The sequence below is a fragment of the Barbus barbus genome (genome assembly GCF_936440315.1).
Source record: "Barbus barbus genome assembly, chromosome: 27".
Classification (NCBI taxonomy): domain Eukaryota; kingdom Metazoa; phylum Chordata; class Actinopteri; order Cypriniformes; family Cyprinidae; genus Barbus; species Barbus barbus.
The window spans coordinates 28,878,521-28,904,533 of NC_136755.1; the positions used below are offsets into that span (position 1 = coordinate 28,878,521).

Here is a 26,013-nt window from a genome sequence, read left to right on the forward strand (position 1 = left end):
GAAAAATGCTGAGATCTGCAAAATAACATCATTAGTTATGAAAACTTATCTCCCACATCAGCTAAAATGGCCCACTTTATGACCTCTTGAGGCTATATTTGTATTTGCTTTTTTAATTTCTCAATTATATATTGAAACATGCAAGGATGGATCATAATTACAATATTTATATGAACAACACACAGATACTCAGTCACATGCCTTCATGTCCATGTTATATTCAGTAAAAATGGTGCATATAATTTAAAATAGTAATGAGGAATGCCACATGCTAATCTCAGAAAAAGTAGTTTGAAATATTCAGTGCTAGTTGCAACTGATTGCTTGTAATCTGGATTATGCAAAATGAAATACTTGTAACTATATTATATTACATTTTAAAATGCTCAGAATCAGACTACAGTTACTTTTTTACGGATGATATTATTCACATACATTATTATAATAAAGTAACATTTATTCATATTAATTCTTACAAAATTTACTAAAAATGTAAATGTTTTCTTAATATTTCGAGATGAATTTTTATTTCAATTATCACTCTGTGTTATATATTTATATGTCTGGAAGGCTTTTGTCTTCCAAACACATTAAAATGCACAAATTCATCTTTCACCTCATATATATTTAGGCCTACTTGAAGTAGAGCTGAGATTTTAAAATACATATTTTAAAATTGAAGTATCACATTTGCATGTTTATTGGTTCTCTGACATTGGTTATGGTCGCATGACATGCAGTATGGGTCAAAATGATCAATTTCTTTTATGCCAAAAATCATTAGGATATTAAGTAAATATCATGTTCCATGAAGATATCTAGCAAATTTCCTACCGTAAATATATCAAAACTTAATTTTTGATTAGTAATATGCATTGCTAAGAACTTAATTTGAACAACTTTAAAGCTGATTTTCTCAATATTTAGATTTTTTTGCACCCTCAGATTCCAGATTTTCAAATAGTTGTATCTCAGACAAATATTGTCCAGCCATACATCAGTGGAAAGATTATTATTCAGCTTTCAGATGATGTATAGATCTCAATTTCAAAAGGATGACTGGTTTTGTGGTCCAGGGTCACATTTAGCCAGCGGGGGTGTGTGTGAGCGCTGAATGTGTTTCTATGCGAGTGTGTGTGTGTGTGTGTGTGTGTGTGATCGCTGGGTGGAGCAGCAGTGTACGGCAGGTCTCGTCTCTCATTGCGGCGGCTGGAGATCCATCGAGAGGCGGCGGAATGTCGCTCCGCTGTCCGTGTGCGTGAAGAGCAGGTGGAGGAGGAGGATGATGATGATGGAGGAATCCGACAGCATCCCCTGCACCGCGGAGGACGGACTCCTGTCGAGCTGGAGATGGAACAGAACCGCCAGGGATCAGGTCCAAATCAAGCAGAAGATCCGAGATCTGCCCGGATTATTAAAGCACGGACTGAACCTGCGCAAAAAGAGCGTGAGTTACCAAAATATGCGTGATGAAAGAATGTGTGTGTTTCGTGATCAGTGCACCACCCCTATCCACCATCACTGATATTACAGTGGATGCGCTCGAACAACCCGACGTTACGATTGATGCGTGGTGTCAATGCATTGATGCGCTATTCCAAATGTCATTGATTATGAAGGAGAGGCTGTAATGCTTTTTTTAAGTCGTGGTCTCTAAGGCAACAGAGATCCACATACACACACACTCACACACACACACACCTGCTGTAACTTCCCAGCATGAAAATAGAAAATATTCCGTGGTTCATATTTGCTGAATTTAATTAATATTCTTTGCAATATTGCGCCCTTATACAAGTTACCATGGCAACCATAGTTTCATCCAAAGTACCAATACATCAGTTTTGTAGCTGCTGTTTAAAGATGAATTAATATGGGATGCTTTGGGAATATTCCTGTCATTTTTGTTTAATTTCTTTTCACGTTGGTGTCTCCTACCGATTTACAACAATTTTTTACCACAAAAACACAGTACATTTTGTAATGGCCGGATGATATTTTTAAAGCCTGAGTAAGTCAATGAGGGTGTTTACCTAATGCACTCTGGTTTTCGGACATATACTGTGTCTTACTTTTTGTGAACACCTTAAATTGTGGTATTTGGAGACTTTCTTGAAGTAGCATACATTTGTGCAGTTGAAACTGAGCTGTAAAATAGGCTGTTTGTTATATGAATATTGTTCTGTAGCTGTATAGAATATTGCATAATGTGGTTGTTATTTAAAAAATGCTCAATATGACATCATGAGTGCAAAAGTTCTAATTGGAACCTTTATATTTTCAAGTGACCATGTAAATATATGCTATTCAAAAGCAGTGATCATTAGGTGTCTGAGAGCATAATTGAACCGTGGTACCGTCACAGTAGGTTTTTTGTGGACTGTATGGAAAGAGCTGATATATATTCTGTTTATACACTTGTGGCGTGACAGAGGGGCTATTCAGCGCTCCAGAGGCTTGAAGACGGGAATTGTTTTGCTGGTTTGGTGAATACCTCTCAGTTGTATAAAGCTTGATTAATCTTGAGGATGAGAGGAAATCCACAGTGATCAGTGAAGACTTTTGTAACTCTTGAGTTTTATTCAGTAACTTCTGTTGTTTATAGACTTTTGGGCATAAACATCACTTAGTTCTTCAGGGTTTCATCTCTTTGTCTCTGATGTGTTGCTTGAGATGTCTTTTACCGTGAGGGTTCTTACGGCTTCGAACAGAATGTTTGGTTCAGGCTCATTTGACTCAATTCATCCGCCCCGGGGTGATTAGAGAATTAAAAAATGAAAGTCTCATTAGTACTAAATGAGAAACAAATATTACACTCGTGACATTTGTTTCCTTGTGTGTTGCAATGACAGCAACTACTAGAGCGTCTGTTTATCAGGTTCTGCTGCTGTAAAATACAAGCGCAAGCAGAAAATAAAGCTTTCTTGAAGGCTTTAACAGCTGATGCTATAGGAGAACCTTTTAGAGTCCCAATAATCCCAAAAGAGAACCTTTTTCTGTAATCTTATACATTGAAAATCCAACTATCGTTGTCAATGATAAACCAATCAAGTTATCAGTTCTTAACTCCAAAATAATTCACCCAAAAATGAACATTAGAATTTACTCACCCTCGGGTCATCCAAGATGTAGATCAGATTTGGAGTAATGTAGCATTGCATCACTTGCTCACCAATGGATGCTCTGCAGTGAATGGGTGCCGTCAGATCGAGATTCCAAACTGTTGATAAAAACATCACAATAATCCACAAGTAATCCATGACACTCCAGTACATCAATTCACATCTTGAGAAGTGAAAAGCTGCATGTTTGTAGGAAACAAATCCACCATTAAGATGTCTTGAACTTCAAACCATTGCTTCTGGCTTAAATAGGAATCCATAATAATGCTTCCTCCAGTGAAAAAGTCAATCTCCTTTTGCCTCTCACATCAAAATCCACCCACATATATGTTTAGAGCTGTTTGGCTTGTAAACAGTGTTTGATGTGTGCAGATTTCAGCACATTTCTGACATTTCCACTTTTTCATTGGAAGAAGCGTAATTATGGTTTATGGACTCAAGTGATGCTTTGAAGTTAAAGAAATCTTAATGGTGGATTTGTTTCTTACAAACACACAGCTTTTCACTTTTCAAGACATTAACTGATGGACTGGAGTGGTGTGGATTATTGTGATGTTTTTATCAGCTGTTTGGACTGTCATTCTGACGGCACCCATTCACTGCAGAGCATCCATTGCTGAGCAAGTGATGCAATGCTACATTTCCCCAAATCTGATGAGGAAACAAACTCATCTGCAGCTTTCATTTTTGGGTGAACTATTCTTTTAAGTACACTCAAATTATTAAGGTTTACAGTGTTTGAGAATCTTTTTAGGTTCCTTTGATGCTTTATGAGAGTAATTTAATGTCATATAATGCTGTAAGAGAATTTTTTTTGTTCTAGATAAGAACGCAAACCAAAGTTCCTGTAAAGAACCATTGAAGAACCCTTATTTTTAAGAGCATGTCCATGCAATGAGAACCGTGAGCTTAAAGGAAACTTTTGTGCTGTTTAAGAAAAATTGCAAGAAAGAAAATTGAGTTTCTCAGATGTTTCCCCCTCAAAAGATCTCAACAAATATGAAGATTTTCAATCAAATTTTTCCAAGATCAGATGAACTTTAGTCATTTTTGACATTAATTTTACTCTTACACTGTCAACTAGGTCTCATTGCTTAAGATAAACATCTAAGACAACGCTGATTCCTAAATGAGAAGTCTAGTGTGCTATGAAAGAGCTACCTCTGAGCAAAACATTTTTCCTCTGAGAGCGCTGGGATTATTCTCAGATGGGGCGACAGACGCTCGTCTCTGGAAGAACGTTTCAAAGGAAGAGTGTGCTGGTGTGACGTCTCATGGAATTCACTGCAATTCTCTGATGGAGAAGCTGCACTTAATGACACAGTCCTCATGCTGCTAAGTGGATGTGTGTGTGTTCGAGTGTGTGTGTGTGTGAGCGCCTGTGGATGTAATGAAATCTTAATGAGATTGACAAGGCTTGTTTGATGTCTCCATCTTGCAGTGCACTCATCCAGAGCGATAGATTTATCCACAGGCCATGCAAGAGAGAAGTGTGTGTGTGTGTGTGTGAGCGCTCTAATCTGAGAGTAATCCATTTCTGACACCTAATGACACACAGACTGACTGCACTCTGGAACACTGTGCACTACATAGTGAACCAGGATGCTTTCTGTGCATCTTTTCCTAACTGTTCTCTTTCCATCTCTTCATCTTACTCATCTTCTGTACCATTTCTTCTGTACACTCCCTCCTTCATGCGTCTCTCTCTCTCTCTCGCTTTCTCTCTCTCTATTTCTCTCTCGCTCTGTTTGCTGGAAGGAGATTTAAATGTTGGTTCTGAGTGCGGGTGAATAAAAGTGTTTGCAAGGTTTTTTTTGCAGCTGCCAGACAGAAGTAAACTAAATTTCTTCATTATTATTTTTTTAAATTTTTATTTTTTTGAGTGTTCTGGATAGTTACTAGGTTGTTGCTGGCTGGTTTGGGGTGTTATGGGTGGTTGCTAGGATGTTGCTCTAGGTGGTCGCATGGGTGTTTTTGGTGGGATGCTGGCAAGGCAAGTTTTATTTAGGCCTATATAGGCCTTATACTACATTTCATACACGGGTCTAATTCAAAGTACTTCATGTAGACATGTTATGCGTGGTTGCTAGCTGGTTGCTGGGGTGTTCTGGGTGGTTGCTAGGTGGTTGCATGGGTGTTTTTTTTGGGGGGGGGGGGGTTGCTGGCATGGCAAGTTTATTTATGTAGCTCATTTCAGTTGTTATTCAAAGTGCTTTACAGTACGTAGATGTGTTATAGGTGGTTTGCTGGGGTGTTCTTGGTGGTTGCTAGAATGTTGCTTGGTGGTTGCTAGGGCGCTCGGGGAATGCAAGGGAATTTCCCTGTGTTTTTTTTATTGTTATTATTATTTTTATTGTTGAGTGTTCTGGATAGTTACTGGGTTGTTGCTGACTGGTTACTGGGGTGTTGCTAGGTAGTTGCGTGGGAGTTTTTGGGGTGGGATGCTGAGAAGGCATTTATTTATATAGCACATTTAATCCAGAGTTATATTCAGAGTGCTTTACGTAGATGTGTGTTACTTATGAGTGGTTGTTAGGTGGTTACTGGGGTGTTCTGGGTTGTTACTAGGGTGTTGCTAGCTGATTGCTTGGGTGTTTCTTTTGGGGGGGGGGTTGCTGGCAAAGCAAGTTTATTTATATAGCTCATTTCATACTGTATCGTTATCGTGATATAAAATTACTGGCAAGCAAGTTTATTATTATATCACTTCATGTGTAGTGGTAATTTGTGCTTTACTTTGATATCTAATGGGTGGTTGTTAGTTCGTTGCATGTTTTTTTTTTTTTTTTTTTTTTTTTTGGTACGGGATGGGATGCTGGCAAGGCAAGCTTATTTATATAATTTTTTATTTTATTTTGTTTTTCAAATGACATTGAGAAAATGGGATCTTTTTGTGATTTATGAGCCAGGAATGATGAGAGAGGGGATTTCATCGAAAGATTTTATCTATGCATGAAGGACAAGAATGCTTTTTTTATCTAAAAAGCCTTTTCCACCTCATGCATTTGCTTATCTGTGGCCTGTCTGCTCCAGTTCCCATCCGACCCAAACAGAGTTCAGCTCCCAGATCTCCAGCAAATCAATACAGTAAATCTGATACACACGCCGTCTTCAGAGCCCAGTCAAAACAAAGCCAATGAGCGCACGCACGGCCCCTGGAGAGATTCGTCTACAGAGAGACAAGCACTTGCTGATAGCGGTCTGTCTGCGGATACCTGCGTGTCTGCCCACGGAAAGCAGCCGCAGAAAACCACAGATACCATCATCACAGGAATTTCAAACAGTATTCATGCCGAATGAATTAATCTCTACTGTTCAGAGGTTTTTGATGATAAACATAACAGAATGGTAATGTTGGTTGTAAGCCATTTTTATCTCCCTGATTTGAGTGTTTGTGAAACCCGTTTGGAAATATTAATTTGCGATTTGTTTAGATATAGAAACTGCTGAATTGAACAGACCTCAAACACTACGTATTGAAGTTAAGCGCATGCATCGTCGTTCAGTGTTTGTGTTCCAAACGTGATTATTTTCTAAACGTTTAATTTCTGTATCGTCTTAAATGTGTGTGTATAGAGTATTTACAGAGTGTAAAGACTTTTAGTTTTAGTTACTTTTTCTTATTTGTAAGTCGCTTTGGATAAAAGCGTCTGCTAAATGACTAAAAGTAAAATAAAGTAAGTAAAGAATCATGTTTCTTGAGAAGAGCTGTGCCGTCACTTTATTAAACACAAAGTTGTGTGGGTTTTGACTGGTGGATTGTTAAATGTGCTGAAGAATCCAGCAGACTTACGTAGATATTTTGTGCACTAACCTACTGTAATAAGCTTTACATTAAAGGTTGCATTGCGATATGATTTTAATGCTTTTTGAGATTTATTTATTCAGGAGACTCGTTGGATTGTCCTTATTCAATAGCTTTAAATTGGTCTTGATTGATCTAAATTGATTTGACTAATTAATCTTAAGTTTATCGCATATTGCTAATAAACTCTAGACACAAGCCACACTATTGAGAAACTGTGTTTTGGGCTCTTTTAATTTGGACCAGAAAGAAATCACCTGTTGCACCTTAGCAACCACTTAGCCCTAACAACCAACCAGAACACTCTAGCAACGCCTTAGCAACAGCAATGCCCTAACAATCACATATTGTAGAATATTTAATCACATACTGTATAACATTTTAGCAACCACTTTTAATGGCCTAGCAACACCTTAGCAACCACCTAGCAATTGTGTAATTTTCACATAAAGATCATAGTTAGCAACCACATATAATGGTCTGGCAACACCCTAGCAACCACCTCGACCACTCTGTGCCCTAATGCTCTAGCAAGTGTCTACTATTCACATAGAACACCTTAGTAACTGCATATATTGGCCTAGCAATCTCCTAGAACACTCTAGCAACACCGTAGCAACCACATAGAGCACCTTGGCAGCCACATATATTGGCCGTTCTTTTTGGAACTTTAAATGTTCTCTTATGTTATCACGCTGTAAAACCTTTGTTTATTTTATTTAATTTTTAATTTTAATGTTTATCTTTTTGCTCTACATATGTGAGATTGAACCAATTAGCAAAAAGTGCAGAATTGAGTGACACAGATTGCACAATGAACAAATATGATGCAAGTAACTTAAATAATAAAATACACAAATGTAGTAAAGAATAAGGACCATGCAATCTGAAATATAGGACAATGGAGACACAAGATTGGATGTGAGGAGAATAAGACGCATATAGAGGAGTGAATGTGGGTCACTCCACACAGATAAATCTCCATCTGATCAAAGTTCTGATCATTATAATGAGCATCAGCGTCTTTGTTCCTGTTCTGTCCACTGATCCAGCTCTGGAAATGAAGGCCAGACACTGAGAGTTTGTCCAAATCAAACCTAACAAGCCTTCTTTCTTACAGAGAGTCAGTTAAAAGAGCTCAGAGCCGATCGAGGGTCTGACGTGATCGCACGACTGCGCCTGTTTAATATGAACTGATGTCAGAGAATTATTAAGTAGAAGTGAAATGTCATTAAGTCCCTCATGTCACAGACTCTGCCTGCACAGTTTTGTTAGCCGTGAGGTTAAGCATCCATGAACAAAAGTACCATGGTATTTGCCTAGGTCAGTGTTATTTTAGAATAATTTAATTAAGTATTATTTATTTATTTAAAATACATTTTTTAGTTTTAGTAATTGTGTTATCTGTCATTTTTTTATATTTCTATTTTTTCATTTTTTTTATTTTTAGTTTTAGTAATTATGTTATGTGCTTTTGTCATTTTCATAATTTTTGGAAAAAAATTATATTGTTTATTTTTATATTTTTAATTTTAGTTTTAGTAATTGTGATGTGTGCTTTTGAAATTTTTATTACTTTTATTTTTTTATATATTTCTATTCTTTATTTTTATACTGTATATCTACTGTATATACATTTAATTTTAGTTTTGTAATTGCTTTTGTCATTTTTATTAGTTTTTGATATATTTCTATTCTTTATTTTTATATTTAATTTTAGTTTTAGTAATTGTCTTGCGTGCTTTTGTCATTTTATTCGTTTTTTTTACAAAAATATTTCTGTTGTTTGTTTTTATACATGAAATTTTAGTTTTAGTAATTGTGTTATGTTTTTGTTATTTTTATTATTTTTTATATTTCTGTTGTTTATTTTTATAGCCTTAGTTTTAGTAATTTAGTTATGTTCTTTTGTGTTTTATTAATTAAATTAGTGCATATGAACCGTTGTGCTGTGGCATAATCTTCATATATAGGTATGGAAGTCATTTAGTACCATAGTATATCAAAATACACAACACAAGTTTGACCCCATTCACTTTTCAAAGCACAGTCAGTGTTTGCCGCATGATTTGCAAGCTGTATCAATGTGAAATATCAAAACCAAACATGAAGGAAGTTTTTCTTATCCGGGTACATCCAGTAGTATGACACATCATGACATCCAGAAACATGGCAGAATGTCACTGTCGAGATGGGATTAGCTCGTAAAATCGAATTTCTGTTGTGCTTTTCATGTGAAGGTCACATCGGCGCATTATAACCGGCCCTTAAGGGCCCCTGCAGAACATTTCAGACCGTTTCAGCTGTATCTGAAGGTTGTGATGTTCATGTGTGCTTGTGTTTTTGACTTGTGGCCTCTGGTTTGTCTCTTTGTGATTGCAGCAGTCACCTGACACCATCCCAGGACCCAGCGCGGGCGTCACACCCAAACCCAAGGTAAGAAAGTGCAATCTAACGCTGATACGTGAGGAGCTGCTACAGTTTGGCCCACCCTGATTATCACTGACGAATAACTCATCTCAAGTGTTTCTCCTAAGACAACGAGTGGAGACTTTTGCTAACATTTCACACTTCTCCTCCAGAGTTTATGATGATAGGTTTCAAACTGTGCTCAGACTGAAAAGGGACCAAAGTTTGTCATCAAAAGTCAGAGATCTTGGTATAAACTCAAATATTCCTCTTCAAATTCCTCCAAGACCATGTCAACAGTTGTCTTCTGTGAGTGTCATTTAAAAGGGTCGTGCACATTTTCACATCTGATTTTCTTCAGAAAATATAGTTTGCTTCAAAATTTTCTTTGTTATTTTTGATTACTCACAGTAAATCTGTTATACTTTTTATATTTTAAATGCTATTATAGCATTTATTCATATTTTTAATTTATTTTTATATTTTTAGTTTTCAATTTAATTTCAGTTTAGGTTTTAGTATTTAAAAAAAAAAATAATCTTTATTATTCAAACTAATTAAATCTAATCTGTGGTATTTTTATATTATTTTTTATTATATTTATTAATATTTTGCATTAGCTTTTATTTTTAGATTTTCAGTTTTCTTTTAATTTCAGTTTAGTTTTGTGTATATATATATATATATTATATATTTATTATTTTTATTTTTTTTATTTTTTTCTAATTAGCATTTAATTTATTTTAAAATTCAGTTTTATTTGAGTAATTTTAGATATATCTGGCTAGGTAGCTATTTCTACATTTTCAGTTTTCATTTTAATTTCATTTTGTTTAAGAAATTTTGTTACATGCTAGTGGAATTTTTATTAGTTTTTCTATTTTCTACTTAGCATTATTTCTATTTTTATTCAATTTATCAATTTTTTGATGTTTATTTTTTTATTTATTATTTATTGTTATTTCAATTTTAGTTTTAGTCATTTTAGTATGCCAGCTTATTTTATTTTCGTTATTTGCCAAGGAAACCTTTCTGATTTTCAATCTCTCTTTTGTGTTGAAGTTTTTCATCCAATATTTATATTTTATTTCATCTTAAATTTCAATTAATGAAAACGATTTTTAGCAGTTTTAGTTGAAAATAACATCACTGCAGTAAAAGACACAATTGAGAACTCCATGAGGAACATCTGATCAATATATTCCCTTGAAAGCGTCTCTCTTACACTCGTGAGGCTGGTGGTGGTAATCAGTGGATCTGTCGAGTATCTTCTCTCGTCTCATTCGAATCTCTGAAGCTCTTTAATCCACGCGTGAGCTCTGCTAAACGCTCACGCTAACAGCTAATCGCCCGTGTGTTGCTCTAGTGTGCAAAAGAACATACATTAGATACAAAATCAAACACAATGTCAGGAACCCCAGAAGCCCCTCTGAAGGCTCTTCTGTTTCATAGATCAGCACATAATGTTGAATATAGATAATTATTGCAGACTAAAGATTATGATCTTTATCTGTTTTATTCTTTCAATGACCCCAGAATTTATTACAGCAATAAGCCACGAGAGAACGAGCATTACGCCGTGATCACAGCCGCGATTTAATCTGAGCGCAATAAATCCAGTCAGAATGTTTGATGTGTAATGTAGAGTTTTGACCAATGAGATTCCACTGTGGGCGGGGCTTTCCTGTGTGATGTCATATAAATAGAATCTCAGCAACAGACACAATACTGTTTGAGTTAGAACAGAAAATATGATTTATCACTCCTGGATTTATAGTGATTTTACCACGGTAAGGAGAAAGACAGGTCTCTGTTACTGAGTTACTGAGAAAAAATGTATCTAATGCACAACCTTATTGCTTTAACGAAATTGACTAAAATCAATAAATAGCTGAATTTGTTAAAACAGTTGATCCAGTCAGAATTTAGAGTTTAGACTATATTGTAGGTCGGAGTGTTGCGGCCTGGGGTCGTGACCTCTGACCTCACATGGGCGTCCGCTGCTGAAGGTGTCGCTATGGATTCTAACGCTCTTATTAAAGCTGATCAATAATGCTGGAGGGGCTTTGGAGTGGATCAGAGACCAGTGAGCATTGATTAAAACGAGAGATGGAGGAGAGCTGAAGGAGGAAACGCTGTAATACCAGTGAATACATATGCAAACACACAAACACACACAAACACACGGTCAAATGTGTCTGTTGTTCTTCTGTATATTTAATAATCAAGTTCACACACCAGCATGTTTGTTTTTCTGTCACGACTTTCTGTTGACTTTGTTTGTGTACTGATCTAGTCATATTTTCTATCGCTTAACCCTAAACAAAGACATTATTTATGTTCATGAAGCTGTTTTTCCAGGTTTCACATTCACACTAACATGAATATGCCCGAGGAAAGATATATTCCTAAAAGTTCTATCATTGCTCAACAGGCTGAAGTTTTCAATTATGATTAATTTGTTCTCCTTTGATTTCTTGGGACAAAGAAAAACAGACACAAACTCTGTTAATTGAGATTTTTTGTTTTTGTTTTTTGAGCTTAAGCCCAGTCTGAGACATTATAATGAGATCTCTTCTGCATCTCTAGAGGAGACTAATGTGAGATTATTGGGGTCTTCTCAAACATCTGAAAAGCAAAAGCCTCCATTTGCCTCTTCATTGCTCTCTAGGAGAAACAGTTGAGATTTTATTCATGGATCTCTTTATATTTACAACTATTATACGGCGTCAAGCATTCGTATTGCACAGTGACAGTGTTTAATTGGATCCTGAGATGATCTTTGTGTCTCGCAGACATGTTCTCAGAGTTTTCCCTGCGCTGGACGTGCTCTGAGAAACGCCTTTCTGTCTCATGGACCGTATCCAGCAAAAGACAAGATCCACCTCGCCAGGATCATCAGGTCAGAGGTTTACATTTGTGCATTTGCTAGCCACTTTATTCAAGCTACAACTTTAAAGAAATGAATACTTTTATTCATCAAGGATGCATTCAATTGATCAAAAGTGACATTAAAGACATTTACAATGTGACAAAAGATTTCTATTTCACATAAATGCTGTTCTTTTGAACTTTCTATTCATCTGTGAATCCTGAAAAAATCAAATGTATCGCAGTTTCCAAAAAAATATTGTGTAGCACAACTGTTGATAATTGATAATAATCAGAAATGTTTCTTGAGCAGTATTTCTGAAGGATCATGTGACACTGAAGACTGGAGTTATGATGCTGAAAATACAGCTTTGATCACAGAAATAAATTGCATTTTAACTCATATTCACATAGAAAACAGCTATTTTAAATAGTAAAAATATTTCACAATTTTACTGTTTTATATTTTAAATCAAATTCAGTCCAACCAAATTTTATTCAAACACCTTCAACATTTCTCACATTATCACAGTTATTCGATATAGTTTAGAAAATGGTAATAAAATATGAGACTCTTGAGTTAAACTGTCAGAACAAATTAATCTTGATAAGATAAGTTTAATAGAAAGGTATGTAATGAACTTGGTTGAATAGCTGTCAGCTGTTAAATTTAACAACACAGTTAGATAATACCAATTTAGCTCAACTAATCACCAATCAATGCTTCATTTTGTTCAGTCTGTGGTGGAAAAAAGGTCACATTGGCAAATAAAGAAAAACACTTCAGCAAAACATGATCAGGTCAAAGAGTCTGAATAATGTTTTTACTGCTAGTCCACTGTATGAAGAATTTCTGGTCTTTATTTTGCTCTCCTCACTTACATAAATGAACTATAGTGTCCTGCACCCACTAGTAAAAAAATATCAAAAATTATATCTGGTGTCTGATTTTTGTTGTACTGCGGTTTTGTGATATAACTCTTGTGATGTTACTATCACAGGATCAATGTAAGAGAGGTTAAAAGCGTGTGTGTGTGTGTGTGGCTGACTCATCAGCTGTCTGTTATCGCTGTGATGGATGGCCACTGTCCAAACTTCACTCTGATTGGATAAAAATATCCTGTCAGAAGGTGGAGTGTGAACATGTGACAGCAGAATCGGAGAGCTTTCCATGCTTTAACGAATGCACAGATGCAGCTTAATGACATTAAAATGCAAATCAGTGACAGCATGATAATGTCACACGGCAGATCATATTAAAGCAGATGCAATGACAGTGTTGCAATGATTTGAACACTTTTATAGCTTTTTAATCGTATTCCTGGTCTTATTGTGAGTTCTTCATTAGTGCGTGTTATTCTAAATTAAGAGCGTTTAGTATATTCTTCTTTTTGTTGAAATATAGAGACCATTTTTCATGATTTAATCAATTCCTGCCTTTCATTTTGAAATACTGTACATCACATTACAGAGGCAAAATGGGTTGCAAACAGTTTTATGTTGATTTTATAGCAAAATGAAAAACAGTTGCAGCAGCATTATGTACTTGAAAACACATATTAAATTATTACATCTATTAAATTACAATGAACAATATTTTTCTGCCTTAAGCAAAACTGCAGGCCGTTTATGCATGACAATGAACTATATTTTAGTGGATTATAATATTTCTACTCCTCTGAGAAAGCGGATTTATTCTGTTGATACCCTTGAAAAGGTTTTTAATTAAGTTAATCCAAGTGTAGTTTGAGGAAAATGCATCTTAAATATGTTATTTAGTGTCGATTTTAAATTTTGATAACTCATTTATGGTATTCACCATGAAAACAGATAAAGTGTGAAATGACATATGGCGACCCATACTCGGAATTCGTGCTCTGCATTTAACCCATCCAACGTGAACACACACACAGCAGTGAACACACACACACACACACACAGCAGTGAACACACACACACACACACACACAGCAGTGAACACACACTGTGAACACACACTGTGAACACACACACAGCAGTGAACACACACTGTGAACACACACACACAGCAGTGAACACACACACAGCAGTGAACACACACACACACACACACACACACACACCGTGAACACACACCCGGAGCAGTGGGCAGCATTTATGCTGCAGCGCCCGGGGAGCAGTTGGGGGTTCGGTGCCTTGCTCAAGGGCACCTCAGTCGTGGTATTGAGGGTGGAGAGAGCGCTGGACATTCACTCCCCCCACCTACAATCCCTGCCGGCCCGAGACTCGAACCCGCATCCTTTGGATTACGAGTCCGACTCTCTAACCATTAGGCCACAACTTCCCCATAAAGAAGCTGACATGCCATTAAAAAGAAAACCATTTGGAATTTATTGGATCTGTTTTATAAAACTGCTTGGTGTTTTGTTCACGGGCAGCTAATAAAGTTACACTAACATTCAATGCTTTGTAGCAAGTAAGATTTCTGAAAGAAGTCGCTGCATTTACTTGATTAAAAATGTTGTAAAAACAGTAAAATTGTGAAATATTATTACAATTTAGACTAGCTTTCTATCTGTTAAACTGTAATATATTCTTGTGATGCGCCGCTGTATTTTCAGCATCATTACTCCAGTCTTCAGAGTCACATGATCTTCAGAAATCATTCTAATATACTGATTTACTGCTCGAGAAATATTTCTGATTATTATAAATGTTGAAAACAGCTGAGCTGCCCAATATTTTTGTGCAGTTTTATTTTTCAGGATCCACAGATGAATAGAAAGTTCAAAAGAACAGCATTTATTTGAAATATAAATCTTCTGTAACATGAAAATGTCTTTACTGTCATTTTTGATCAATTTAATGCATCCTTGTTGAATAAAGCACTAACTTTTTAAAGAAATCTCAATGACCCCGTGTGTGTGTGTGTGTGTGTGTGTGTGTTGATGCAGGAGGAGTTATGTCGGTGTGGAGCTGGTCCAGTGGCTCCTGGAGCAGTGTGTGTCGGTTCAGTGCAGGTTAATGGCGTCTCGTGTCTGGCAGGTGCTGCTGGAGCTGGGAATACTGCACTCAGGTTAATAGCAGGTTTATTTAGTATCACTGAAATACTATTATAGTTTGCTTAATATTTCATTTAAAATTTTCTGTTTTCATTTTAATTTGAGTTATAATTTTAGTTTCATTTTATACACTTTTAGTATTTTTTTTACTAATATATATATATATATATATACTTAAATGATATAAAAATGAGAAATGTTACCTTGGCAACTAACGGTTTTAGGTAAACACGCGGTGTGCATGTTTGGAATGCAATATATCCTGCTGCTACTTTTTTAGAATTTAGAATTTCCTATATGCAATATAGAATATTTGGAACATTGTATGGAATATGGAATACAGTGCAGTATAGAAGTGGAGCGCACTACATGGAATACTGTATCCCTTGTACTGTATAGTGTATAACTGAGCTGTTCACTCATGAGGTACATTTGTTGGCCAACCCGGGAGGCACATTCACTGTGGGATCCCTCTGGAATTACTAATGGGTTTTTAGGAAACCGTTCCACAAATTCCAATGGGAAAATTCCAATTCTCTAGGGCCACAGCTCTATATAACATCACACGTGTGCCGTGTTTAAAATCGCTCTCTGTCGTCCCCTCAGTCGACCAGCGGTTGGTGTTTGAAGACTCCAACACGTACTATCAGTTCTCGTTCGAGGAGTGCGACGCTCAGGGCTGTGAATTTCGCAACGAGGAGGAATGGCAGAACGGCGTCCGTCTTCTGCTGCAGCTCGTGCCCTACGTCCAGTTCAGGGTCGTCAGCCCGTAAGTACTGTACGCTATACACATACACATGCACACACACACGCACACACACACACACACACACACAGCCGATCAAAAGTTTGGGATCAGTAAGATTTGTAATGTTTTTTAAAGCAGTCTCTTCTGCTCATCAAGGCTGTATCTATTTGATCAAAAATACAGAAATTGATTCATTGTTTTGTGAAATATTGCAATTTTTTATTTTAATATTCTTTAAAATATAATATATTTTTGTGATGCACAGCTGTATTTTCAGCATCATTACTCCAGTCTTCAGTATCACATGATCCTTCAAAAAACATTCTATATGCTGATTTATAATCAATGTTGGAAACTATTTTTTTTAGGATTCTCTAGTTAATACAAAGTTAAAAGAACAGGATTTATTTAAAAAAATAATTTTTGTGTTACAATATACAAAAGTTTGGGGTCAGTACATTTTTTTTTTTTTTAAAGAAATTAATACTTTTATTCAGGAGGGCTGTGTTAAATGAATAAAAAGTCATAGTAAAGACTTATATTGTTAGAAAAGATTTCTATTTTGAACAAATGCTACTCTTTTTAACTTTGTATTCATCAAAGAATCAAAGAAATGCAAAAAAGTATCACATGTTCCAAAAAACAATATGAAGCAGCACAACAGTTTCAACACTCATAATAAATCAGTATATTAGAATGATTTCTGAAGATCATGTGACACTGAAGACTGGAGTTATGATGCTGAAAATACAGCTGCGCATCACAGGAATTACATTTTAACAGATATTTAGAAAACAGCAATTTTAAATTGCAATAAGATTTCACAATATTACTGTTTTTTCTGTATTTTGATCAAATAAATACAGCCTTGGTGAGCAGAAGAGACTCCCTTAAAAAACATTCAAAATCTTACTGATCCCAAACTTTTGAGCGGCGGTATATATATATATTTATATATGTGTACAGTTGAAGTCAAAACTTCACATACACCTTTCAGAATCTGCAGATAAACTGTCTGCTGATCTTCAGAAAAATCCTTCAGCTCCCACAAATTCTTTGGTTTTCCAGCATTTTTATGTATTTGAACCCTTTCCAACAATGACTGTATGATTTTGAAATCCATCTTTGTACTCATCTTCATTCTGTTCATGCATTTTAATGCATGGCTTTTCCTTCTGGAGCATCAGTGAGCGTTTGAACTTTCTGGAATAGTTGCAAATGGGTCCCTCAGTTGTCCTCACTGTGGAAAGAAGGATCTCAAAATCATGCAGTCACTGTTGGAAAAGGTTCAAATACACAAAAATGCTGGAAAAACAAAGAATTTGTGGGACCTGAAGGACTCATGAACAAATATCACTAAACAAAAAAAACACAGCTTTGGATCGTTCAGGTAACAACACAGTATTAAGAATCAAGGGGGTGTAAACTTTTGAACGGGGTCATTTTTTATAAATTCAACTATTTTCTCTTATTTTCTCTTATGTGAAATATCTTATTCAGGTCAGTACTAAATAAACAATAACATGCATTTTGTATGATCCCTCTTATTTTGGTAAAATAATTAACATTTTGCAGATTCTGAGAGGTGTGTGTAAAGTTTTGACTTCAGCTGTATATATGCACACATTTATTTATTAAGATTTATATTTATATAGTAGAATATTGTATCAGTGTCCACCTGATTTAATGCAGTGTGGAGTATATACTGTGCAGTGCACTAGTTTCCATCGTTGTCTTTCTTGTGTCTGTCTGTTTGATTTGAATGCAACAGGAAACCAATTGTTCTCGTGACCTTTTGCTTTGGTTTTCCCCTGTTAATCCTGTTAAACCACAAATCAACCTCATGGAAGAAGGACATTAACTGTGTGTGTGTGTTTGTTTTGTGTGAGTGTATTTAGCATCATGTATATGAGCTTTAGATTGCTTTTTCTTTCTCATAGATGCACGATCATCTGTGCTGATCATGTGTTTGATCATTTATTTGAAGTTATTCACTAACATTCAAAAAGTCTGGGGTCGGGAAGATTTGTTTTGAAAGGAATTAATGCTTTTGTTCATCAAGGACGCATTAAATCGATCAAAAGTGACAGTAAAGACATGTTACAAAAGATTTCTATTTCAAATAAATGCTGTTCTTTTGAACTTTCTGTTCATCTGTGAATCCTGAAAAATAAAATGTATCACGGTTTCCTCAAAAATATTTGTCAGCACAACTGTGTTCAGCATTGATAATAATCAGAAATGTTTGTTGAGCAGTAAATCAGTATATTAGAATGATTTCTGAAGATCATGTGACACTGAAGACTGCAGTAATGATGCTGAAAATACAGCAGCGCATCAGAAATAAATAGCATTTTACTATATATTCACAGAGAAAACATTATCACAATATTTCACAATTTTACTGTGTTTTTAATCAAATAAATGCAGCCTTTGTGAGCAGAAGAGACTCAAACCCCAAAGTTTTGAACGGTGGTGTATTTCTGTATAGTACTGTCACAGTAGGGTTTCTACATAAGTAATTATTTTATTCACATGATTTAAGTGGTTACTATTTCCAAATCCCCTAAAAATCTTAAAAATATCTCCTTAATGTCTCCACACCTCCTAAAAATGTCCATGTGACTTAAAAAAAAACAATAGATATGGGAAGTGTTTTCTCCCTTTTAAGCAGAATTATATGATTTTTTTTATTTGCATGTTTTCCAGTTGTTCACGACCTGATTATAGCAACCCATTTGTGGGTCACTGAGTCGAGCTCGATTGGATTGAACTAAGCTGCGTGTAGATTAAAGCATTTGACTGTCTTAAGCGTGTTTTGGGTGCAGGCGATGAGATTGAGAAGGCAATACTTTGAGATTGGATAGAGAGGGGAGCTGTTTTGTTAGCGCAGAGAGATGTGAACTGCCAGATTCAATCTGAACGGACAGTTGATGTCATTTTCAGGAAGGTGAACATGGGACACGTTGCTCGTCCACGCCAGCAGTTTTTTTGCTCGCTGACGAATTGGAAGTGACACGGTTTGTCTCGCTCCGACCCAATCATCCAGATCCCCTTCGCCTGCGCCGCTCTCATCACAGACCGCAGCAGATTCAAGCAGAAACCAGATCCTCGCGCACAGGCCAACCAAATGAGATCAAACCAAAAACTTGTGTGTGTGTGCTTTTATATAAAGAACAAAACCTGCAGAATATAATAAACAAATAAAGAATAAGGGATAAATGGTTTCCTAAAACAAACAAAATACATTTTTAATCAAATTTAGCTCTGAATTAATTTTTGTATTACTTTCCCTCCTCTATTTGTTAGTATTTTTTTATTTTTAACTGTATTTTAAATTTTTAATTTATGCTTTTATTATATTTATATTAATGTTTATTTATTTTTATATTTATAATTCCCACATTTCCATATTACAAATAAATAAAAAATAAGTGAAAGGAAGTCTAAAATATCAAGTTAAAAAGAATAAACATAAAGTTAAAAATAAATATGGAAAATAACTAAAAGTAATAAAAATAATTTAGGAATACATTTAATTAAAAATTATCTGTATTTGTTTTATCAAGTCATTTATTCCTTTATTTATTTTCCTATTATTATATGCATTTATTTGTTCATATATGCTGTTTTTATATTTATGTGTTAATTATTTTTATGTATATATTTATTCCCAAATGTATTACAAATGTATATCTCCGTATTACAAATAAATAACATATTAAATCAGTATAACCGATATAGTTAGAACTAATTAATATATAGTTAAAAGTAAATACAAAAAATAATTAATAAAGGAAAACAAGTAATACAAATTAAAATGTCATTTATTCCTTTATTTCTATTTGTATATTTTATTATTTTTATATTTATACATTCATTTATTTTTATATTTATATATATTTTTTTCCATACTACAAATTAATGTACAAATAAAAACAAAATAAATGGAAAGAAATAAAGAATAAATATAAATAAATACATTATACAGAATTAAAATTAAATGTAGCTAAAATGAAAATAAATGTAAATACAGAAAAATGTAATACAAAAATGATTTTAGGACTAAATTTAATAAAAATGAATTGTATTTGTTTGATCAAGTTTTTATTTGATTATTTATTGGTAATTTCTGCATGTTTTCTGTTGTGTTGGTTTGTGTCGTGCCGTGACTGTCTCTTCGGCTGAATTGAAACCCCTAGATTGCTTTTAGCCAGGATTGTTTGGCTACTGCCTCGCTTTCAGCAACCCCCCCCCCCCCCCCCCCCCCCCCCCCACACACACACACACACACACACACACACCTCGCGCCGCACGCCTCATTTGCATGTAATTTGAATTTTATCTTCAGCTCTGTGGAACTAGTAATGCTTCAGTGTGCAGAATGAGCGTGCATTTGCGTATGTGTGTGCGTTTATGTCTTCATTTGCCTGCCCGTGTGTGTGTGTGTTTGCATGCAGGCATGTGAGAGTGTGTGAATTGCAATCTCGTGCAATCGTGCCCGATTCGTTTAGAAGCCGCGGTGTCTGGAGGAGGAGAGATGCTGTGATGAATGGACTGATGGTGCAGGAGAAGAGAAACTCGCTGGCCCAGTTTGAGCCGTGTGTGAGACTGTATGGAGGTTTCCATTTGTCCTGGATTATAGCAGCTCTCAGGCCTTTATTCTGCTCATGTTGAGGTTTATACCTGCACAATCTGCTCTACACTCTTAAAAATAAGAAGATAAAATCCCCAAGGAATCATATGGATGTGTATAGAACATTTTTTATTTGGTCATTTTTTAAGAAAATATTCTGGTGCTTTAAGATGGACATTTTCATAAATCATGTATTTCACATTGGAAATTGTTTTCATAAATCATGTATTTCAGATGGACATCATTTTCAAAAATCATTTAAATAACAGATTTTTTTTGGTATTTTTGTATTTATTTATTCATTTATTTTTTATATTAATTTATTTTATTGTTAAAAAACTATACAAATTATTTTGTAAATATTATTATTATTATTATTATTATATTGTTTCTAACAAAAATGTTTTTCCAAAATAATTGAATAAATAAATACAAGTGTTTGGGGTTTATTAAAGCACCAGAATATTGTCTTTAAAAAAAAATAAAAAATATATTATATAAACACTTTTTTACAACAAAAATGAAATTTTAGTTTTAGTTTAGTTTAGTTTAGTTTATTTACTTATTCATTCATTTATTCATCTATTTATTGTATAGACATCTTTAATTAGAAAAAATATATATTAAAATTATTTTTAAAATTTTATTTTTATCTTTATTTCATTTTTTTAAACTACTTTTTAGATTTTTCTATTTTTTCAGCTAGTTATTAAAAAATATTTTAAATAATAAAATATAATAATACAATACATTCTAAAAAAAAAAGGAAAATCAATATATTGCATACGAGTAAATATTAAATAGGTATGCTTAACACTATTTTTTATGTTTTATTTTAAAGAGTGCAAGTGCGCCGTGGGGTTGTGGTCATAACAATAGCTTTTGTTTTTGCCTACATTTTGTCCAACAGACCTTAAATGTGTCTTAAGCTTTATATACAGGTTTTATGTATAGCAGTGCACCAGCAGCAGGAGGCAGCAGAGAGCCAGGGGCTGTTTTCAGTAGGCAGTATGTATTGTGTGCACAGTATGTGCATTTTCTGAATGGAGGACCGAAGACATAACATACAACACCTGCCAGAAGAGTGCAGAGCGCCCTGCGTGAGATACTGCATCCCACAATGCAAGAGAAGCAATACTAACCACATTTTCTGAAACATCTCTTTCCTGATTAAATATATCATCATATTGCCAAAAATTTGAACATTTTTACACAAAATTTGATTATAATATGAAATTACTGTAAAATATTTAGTGTTATTTTAGTATTATATACATGCTGCTTTAGTCTTTATTTAGATTTTGAATTTATTTTTATACTTTCTGTTTTATTTTTATTTGTTTTTATTTCATTTTTAGTTTTTTTTAGCTTCAACGAACTAAAGGAAAATGGGAAATATTACTTTGGTGACTAACTGAAGTAGTTTTCATTAATATTATATTATAGCTTTTTTATTGTATTAACTATTATAATTTTATTAATAATTTGAATTAGTATTTATTAATATTTTTTTAATTTAGACCTTCAGGTTTCATTTTAATTTTAGTCTTTTTTAGTTAATTTTGTTATGTGCTTTTGTCATTTTTAATTTTTTTTCATATATATTTTTTAATATTACTTAATAAGTTGAACTAAACGAGAATGATAAATGTTGCCTTGGCAAGTTTAAGTTTTCCATCTGATATTTATATTTTATTTTAATTACTGCAGCTTGATTTCAAGTATAAAAATATAGTTTTAGTTAACGATAATAAACCTGTTTCTGAGTTAACTGGTTCTGAATTTACACGTCATGATATTATCATGGAAAGCTGTCTCGCAGTCAGCGGTCACTGCTGAGTATATACTGTCTATACTGCACCATAGATAGTATACTAGCATTCATAGGTAGTGCACTAGTGTTTTTGTCCCAAATGGTGTCCTTTGTTCTTGCCGTCGTCTTTGAAGTCAAAAATTTGATGAAATAATGCAGCTTATACTGTCAGTAGTAATCCACATTAGTGCATACTTGGTCCAGTTGTGCATCAAGGGCACTTCAGAAACCTGAACTGACACATCAAGTGCACCACTTGGGACAGAGCGGACTCTGAACATGACATCTGCTGCTTATCTAACACAGAGGTCGGCTCATGCGAGAGAGGTGTTTAATCACGTGTGTGTGTGTGTGTGTGTTTTCTCTCCCGCAGACCCGAGGAGGACCCGGACAGAAAGCGTGATATCTGCAGCGAGATCCTGCAGATGAAGGCTCTGGAGAGACTCACGTCCACGGTAAGCGTCCTCTGATCCCTGACCGTGTGTCTTCAGTCCTCTGGTGTGTAAAGATCCACTGCAGCCTCAAAGAGTCTCATCCATCACACACACACACACACACACTCGTCTGACAGAAGCACAGAGAAACATCCATCTCACTCAGCGCTCGCTCGCCAGTGAACCACTGACACTGACACTGCTGCTCACGTCATTCAGATCCACCACAAAATCTGACACTTTCAGAAATATCATTAAAATTAACAAAATCTGAAGTAATTACACTTTCTGTTTTATTAACAAAAATTTATTTATAATTTTTCTTTGTACGTTTTATTATATTTAATTGTTTGTATTTATATTTGTATTTTTTCTTTATATTTCTATATATATATATATATATATATATATATATATAATATATAAAAACATATATTTAGAAAAGATATAATTAAAAACAATAAAATAATAATATTAATTGTATGAAATATGTTCAGATAATTATGGAGAAATATTTTAAATAAATATAATATATAAATACGTGTGTGTGTGTGGATAAACACACATATATAATATAATATAATGTAATAAAATAATATTTTATAATATATAATATTTTAATAAAATGTAGTAATATTTTAAACAATTGTATTGAAATAAATATATTAGCTACAAATTGATTACTGTTTATTGTCATATTAAATTAATGAATTACTGTACTCATCTAATTCATCTGTGTTGGAAATGACTAATGAGGAAAATGACTAGTTTTAGATTCTTTTGCATTACTTTCCTCTTTGTTTTTCACTATATACTTCTTTTTATTTAAATTTTTTATTTGAATATTATTTTTAATGTGCAAAAGTGTTTGACCTAATTTGCACATAATGCATCTGTCACTTTCTTTAAAAAATTACAAATAATTTGGAAATGTTCAATGATGAAATGCAAAAGAGATTTTTTTATTTTATTTATATTTTTATATATTTGTTCAGATAGTATGTACGTGTAAACAAATGTAATCATATATAATGTTTCAAATTAATTTATTAAAATATTTGCCTACAAATTGCTTAATTGATTACTGATTATGTTATGGAAATTAACAAGTATTTTTCCTACATCTTTTATATTTTCTCTACATTTAATAATATTTGTTTTGTGTTACCCCTGAAACATAATGCATTACCCTGTAAATCAGCCTGATTATTAGCCACATCATCAGCACATTTCCCACAATACATGTCAAATAAACACACTTGCTCAGCTTTGATAGTCTATACTGAATTCTGATGATATAATTCCTTGTGAAGTAGGTTAAATGCCTAACTGTGTCACCGAAGCAAGTGTTGAATCAGTGTTAATCTCCACACAGCTGTCCTCCTCCAGTATCCCATGAGCCCCTGCTGTCTGAGGCGATCCTCGTGTGCTTTCATTGCTCTGATGAGCTCTTCTGCTTGTAGAATGAACTAAAGACACTGTACTCTTGAGCTTTCACTGGATTACTTTGAGAAACGGTGTGTGTTTTACCTCAGGTGCAGAATGAACTCGCTGCTGCTCTGGCCAGGAAAGCCAAGAAGTCAAGTAAGATGCTTTCATATTAACAGCGGTCATATCAAACCATGTTTCTTCACTTAGTCGAGGTGTTTTTGCAACAAAACAACCATAATTTATTTATTTTTGACTTCACTGTTAATTGTCTGTGTCCTTCTAATTTTTTCCTCTAGTGTCAGAAGACGAAAGCTCGGAGGCATCAGACGCTTCTCCTCAAGAACCACAGAAACCCTCTGAAGACAAAAGCAAGGTAAACACACATAAACACATCTGACGTCTCTCAAAGATGCACTCCATATATTTATTCCTTATTCAAATACTGTACTCCTAAAGAAATAAAAGGAATGTTTTTTTAATGTAAAGTGGTGACAAAAGTAACCATATAAAAGCTGATATATTTATTTCTTTGTTTATTTTTCTAAAAGTTTTTTTGGCCATTTTGCCTTTATATAAAATAAATTTAGCTCAAATATATATTTAAAATAAATAAAAAAATAACAAAATATTTGTTTGTTTGTTTTGTTAGGGAAATGTAGCCAAATAAATATTTAAAATATTTATTTAAGTTTATTCTGGCTATTTTGCCTTTATTTTGATCTAATGAATGTAGCCCAAAATAAATCTTTAAAACAAATAAATAAATAACCCTATATTTAATTTATTCTATCATCACTTTAAATCTGTTTTTTAAAAAGTACCTTTTATTTATTTAGCTTTCATTAGGCTACTTATATCATAATTTTAAACATATTTAACACAGTAATCTTTTTCTTTATTTTTATTATTCTCTTTGATAAACATTGCAAAAATGGCTTTAACTACAATTTTTTCCAAACACCACCAATGACAACGTCTCTTGGATGGCCATAAAGCCTCAGTTATATTCTATTTAACATGCTAACATATATAATGCAGCAGGCAAGCAGTAAGTAAGCCAGCATACATGATACAGCATGCCAAACATAGTAAAAAGGCAACAGGCAGACAAATGGACAGTAATGTTAATAATGTAATACATTTTGTCATAAAAAAAATATATAAGGGAAATTGTGCAGATGGTTGTTATCGAGAAAAAAAAAAAGAAAAAAAAAACTTTGACGAAGTAAATTACAAAAACGATAAAAAAATTTTAGCTTGGAGGAGAGAGTACGCTGGCTGCCTGGGTGTCCAGACTTCCAGAAGGGAAGTCTTCAAGGAGGTGGGCACGTAGGTTTTGCCCTCTGTGATGGAGGCGATGCGGATCGGTTCATCCATGGCCCACCGGATGGGGCTCACAAGGATGGCTGGAGGGAGTATGGGTTCAGGTGTGGAGGGTTTGTCGGGGGCATGGATACGTGAGAGGGAATCTGCCTTGACATTCTTATCTCCGGGTCGATACGTAATGGAACACTGGAACCGGGCGAAGAAGAGGGCCCAGCGAGCCTGCCGGGGGTTTAACCTCTTAGCACTTCGGAGATATTCCAGGTTTTTGTGGTCAGTGATGACCGTAAATGGGTATTGAGCTCCCTCCAGACAGTGTCTCCATTCCTCCAGCGCCAGTTTAATGGCGAGCAGCTCCTGATTTCCAATATCGTAGTTCC

At 34.5% G+C, this 26,013-nt stretch overlaps 1 protein-coding gene across 1 annotated transcript in view; it reads left to right on the top strand.

Annotated features, from left to right (window-relative positions):
* Nucleotides 1-1,291: 1,291 nt before the first annotated feature.
* LOC306847486 (rap guanine nucleotide exchange factor 5-like) overlaps nucleotides 1,292-26,013 on the top strand; it is a gene marked incomplete at its 5' end in the record, with an annotated part of 72,279 nt that continues 47,557 nt past the window's right edge. Inside the window, 8 exons of the mRNA XM_079381428.1 lie at nucleotides 1,292-1,447; nucleotides 9,310-9,363; nucleotides 12,132-12,238; nucleotides 15,141-15,262; nucleotides 15,855-16,017; nucleotides 22,819-22,900; nucleotides 24,415-24,463; nucleotides 24,607-24,683. Of these exons, the coding sequence (XP_079237554.1) occupies nucleotides 1,292-1,447; nucleotides 9,310-9,363; nucleotides 12,132-12,238; nucleotides 15,141-15,262; nucleotides 15,855-16,017; nucleotides 22,819-22,900; nucleotides 24,415-24,463; nucleotides 24,607-24,683 (810 nt within the window). The remainder of the gene's footprint in view (nucleotides 1,448-9,309; nucleotides 9,364-12,131; nucleotides 12,239-15,140; nucleotides 15,263-15,854; nucleotides 16,018-22,818; nucleotides 22,901-24,414; nucleotides 24,464-24,606; nucleotides 24,684-26,013) is intronic.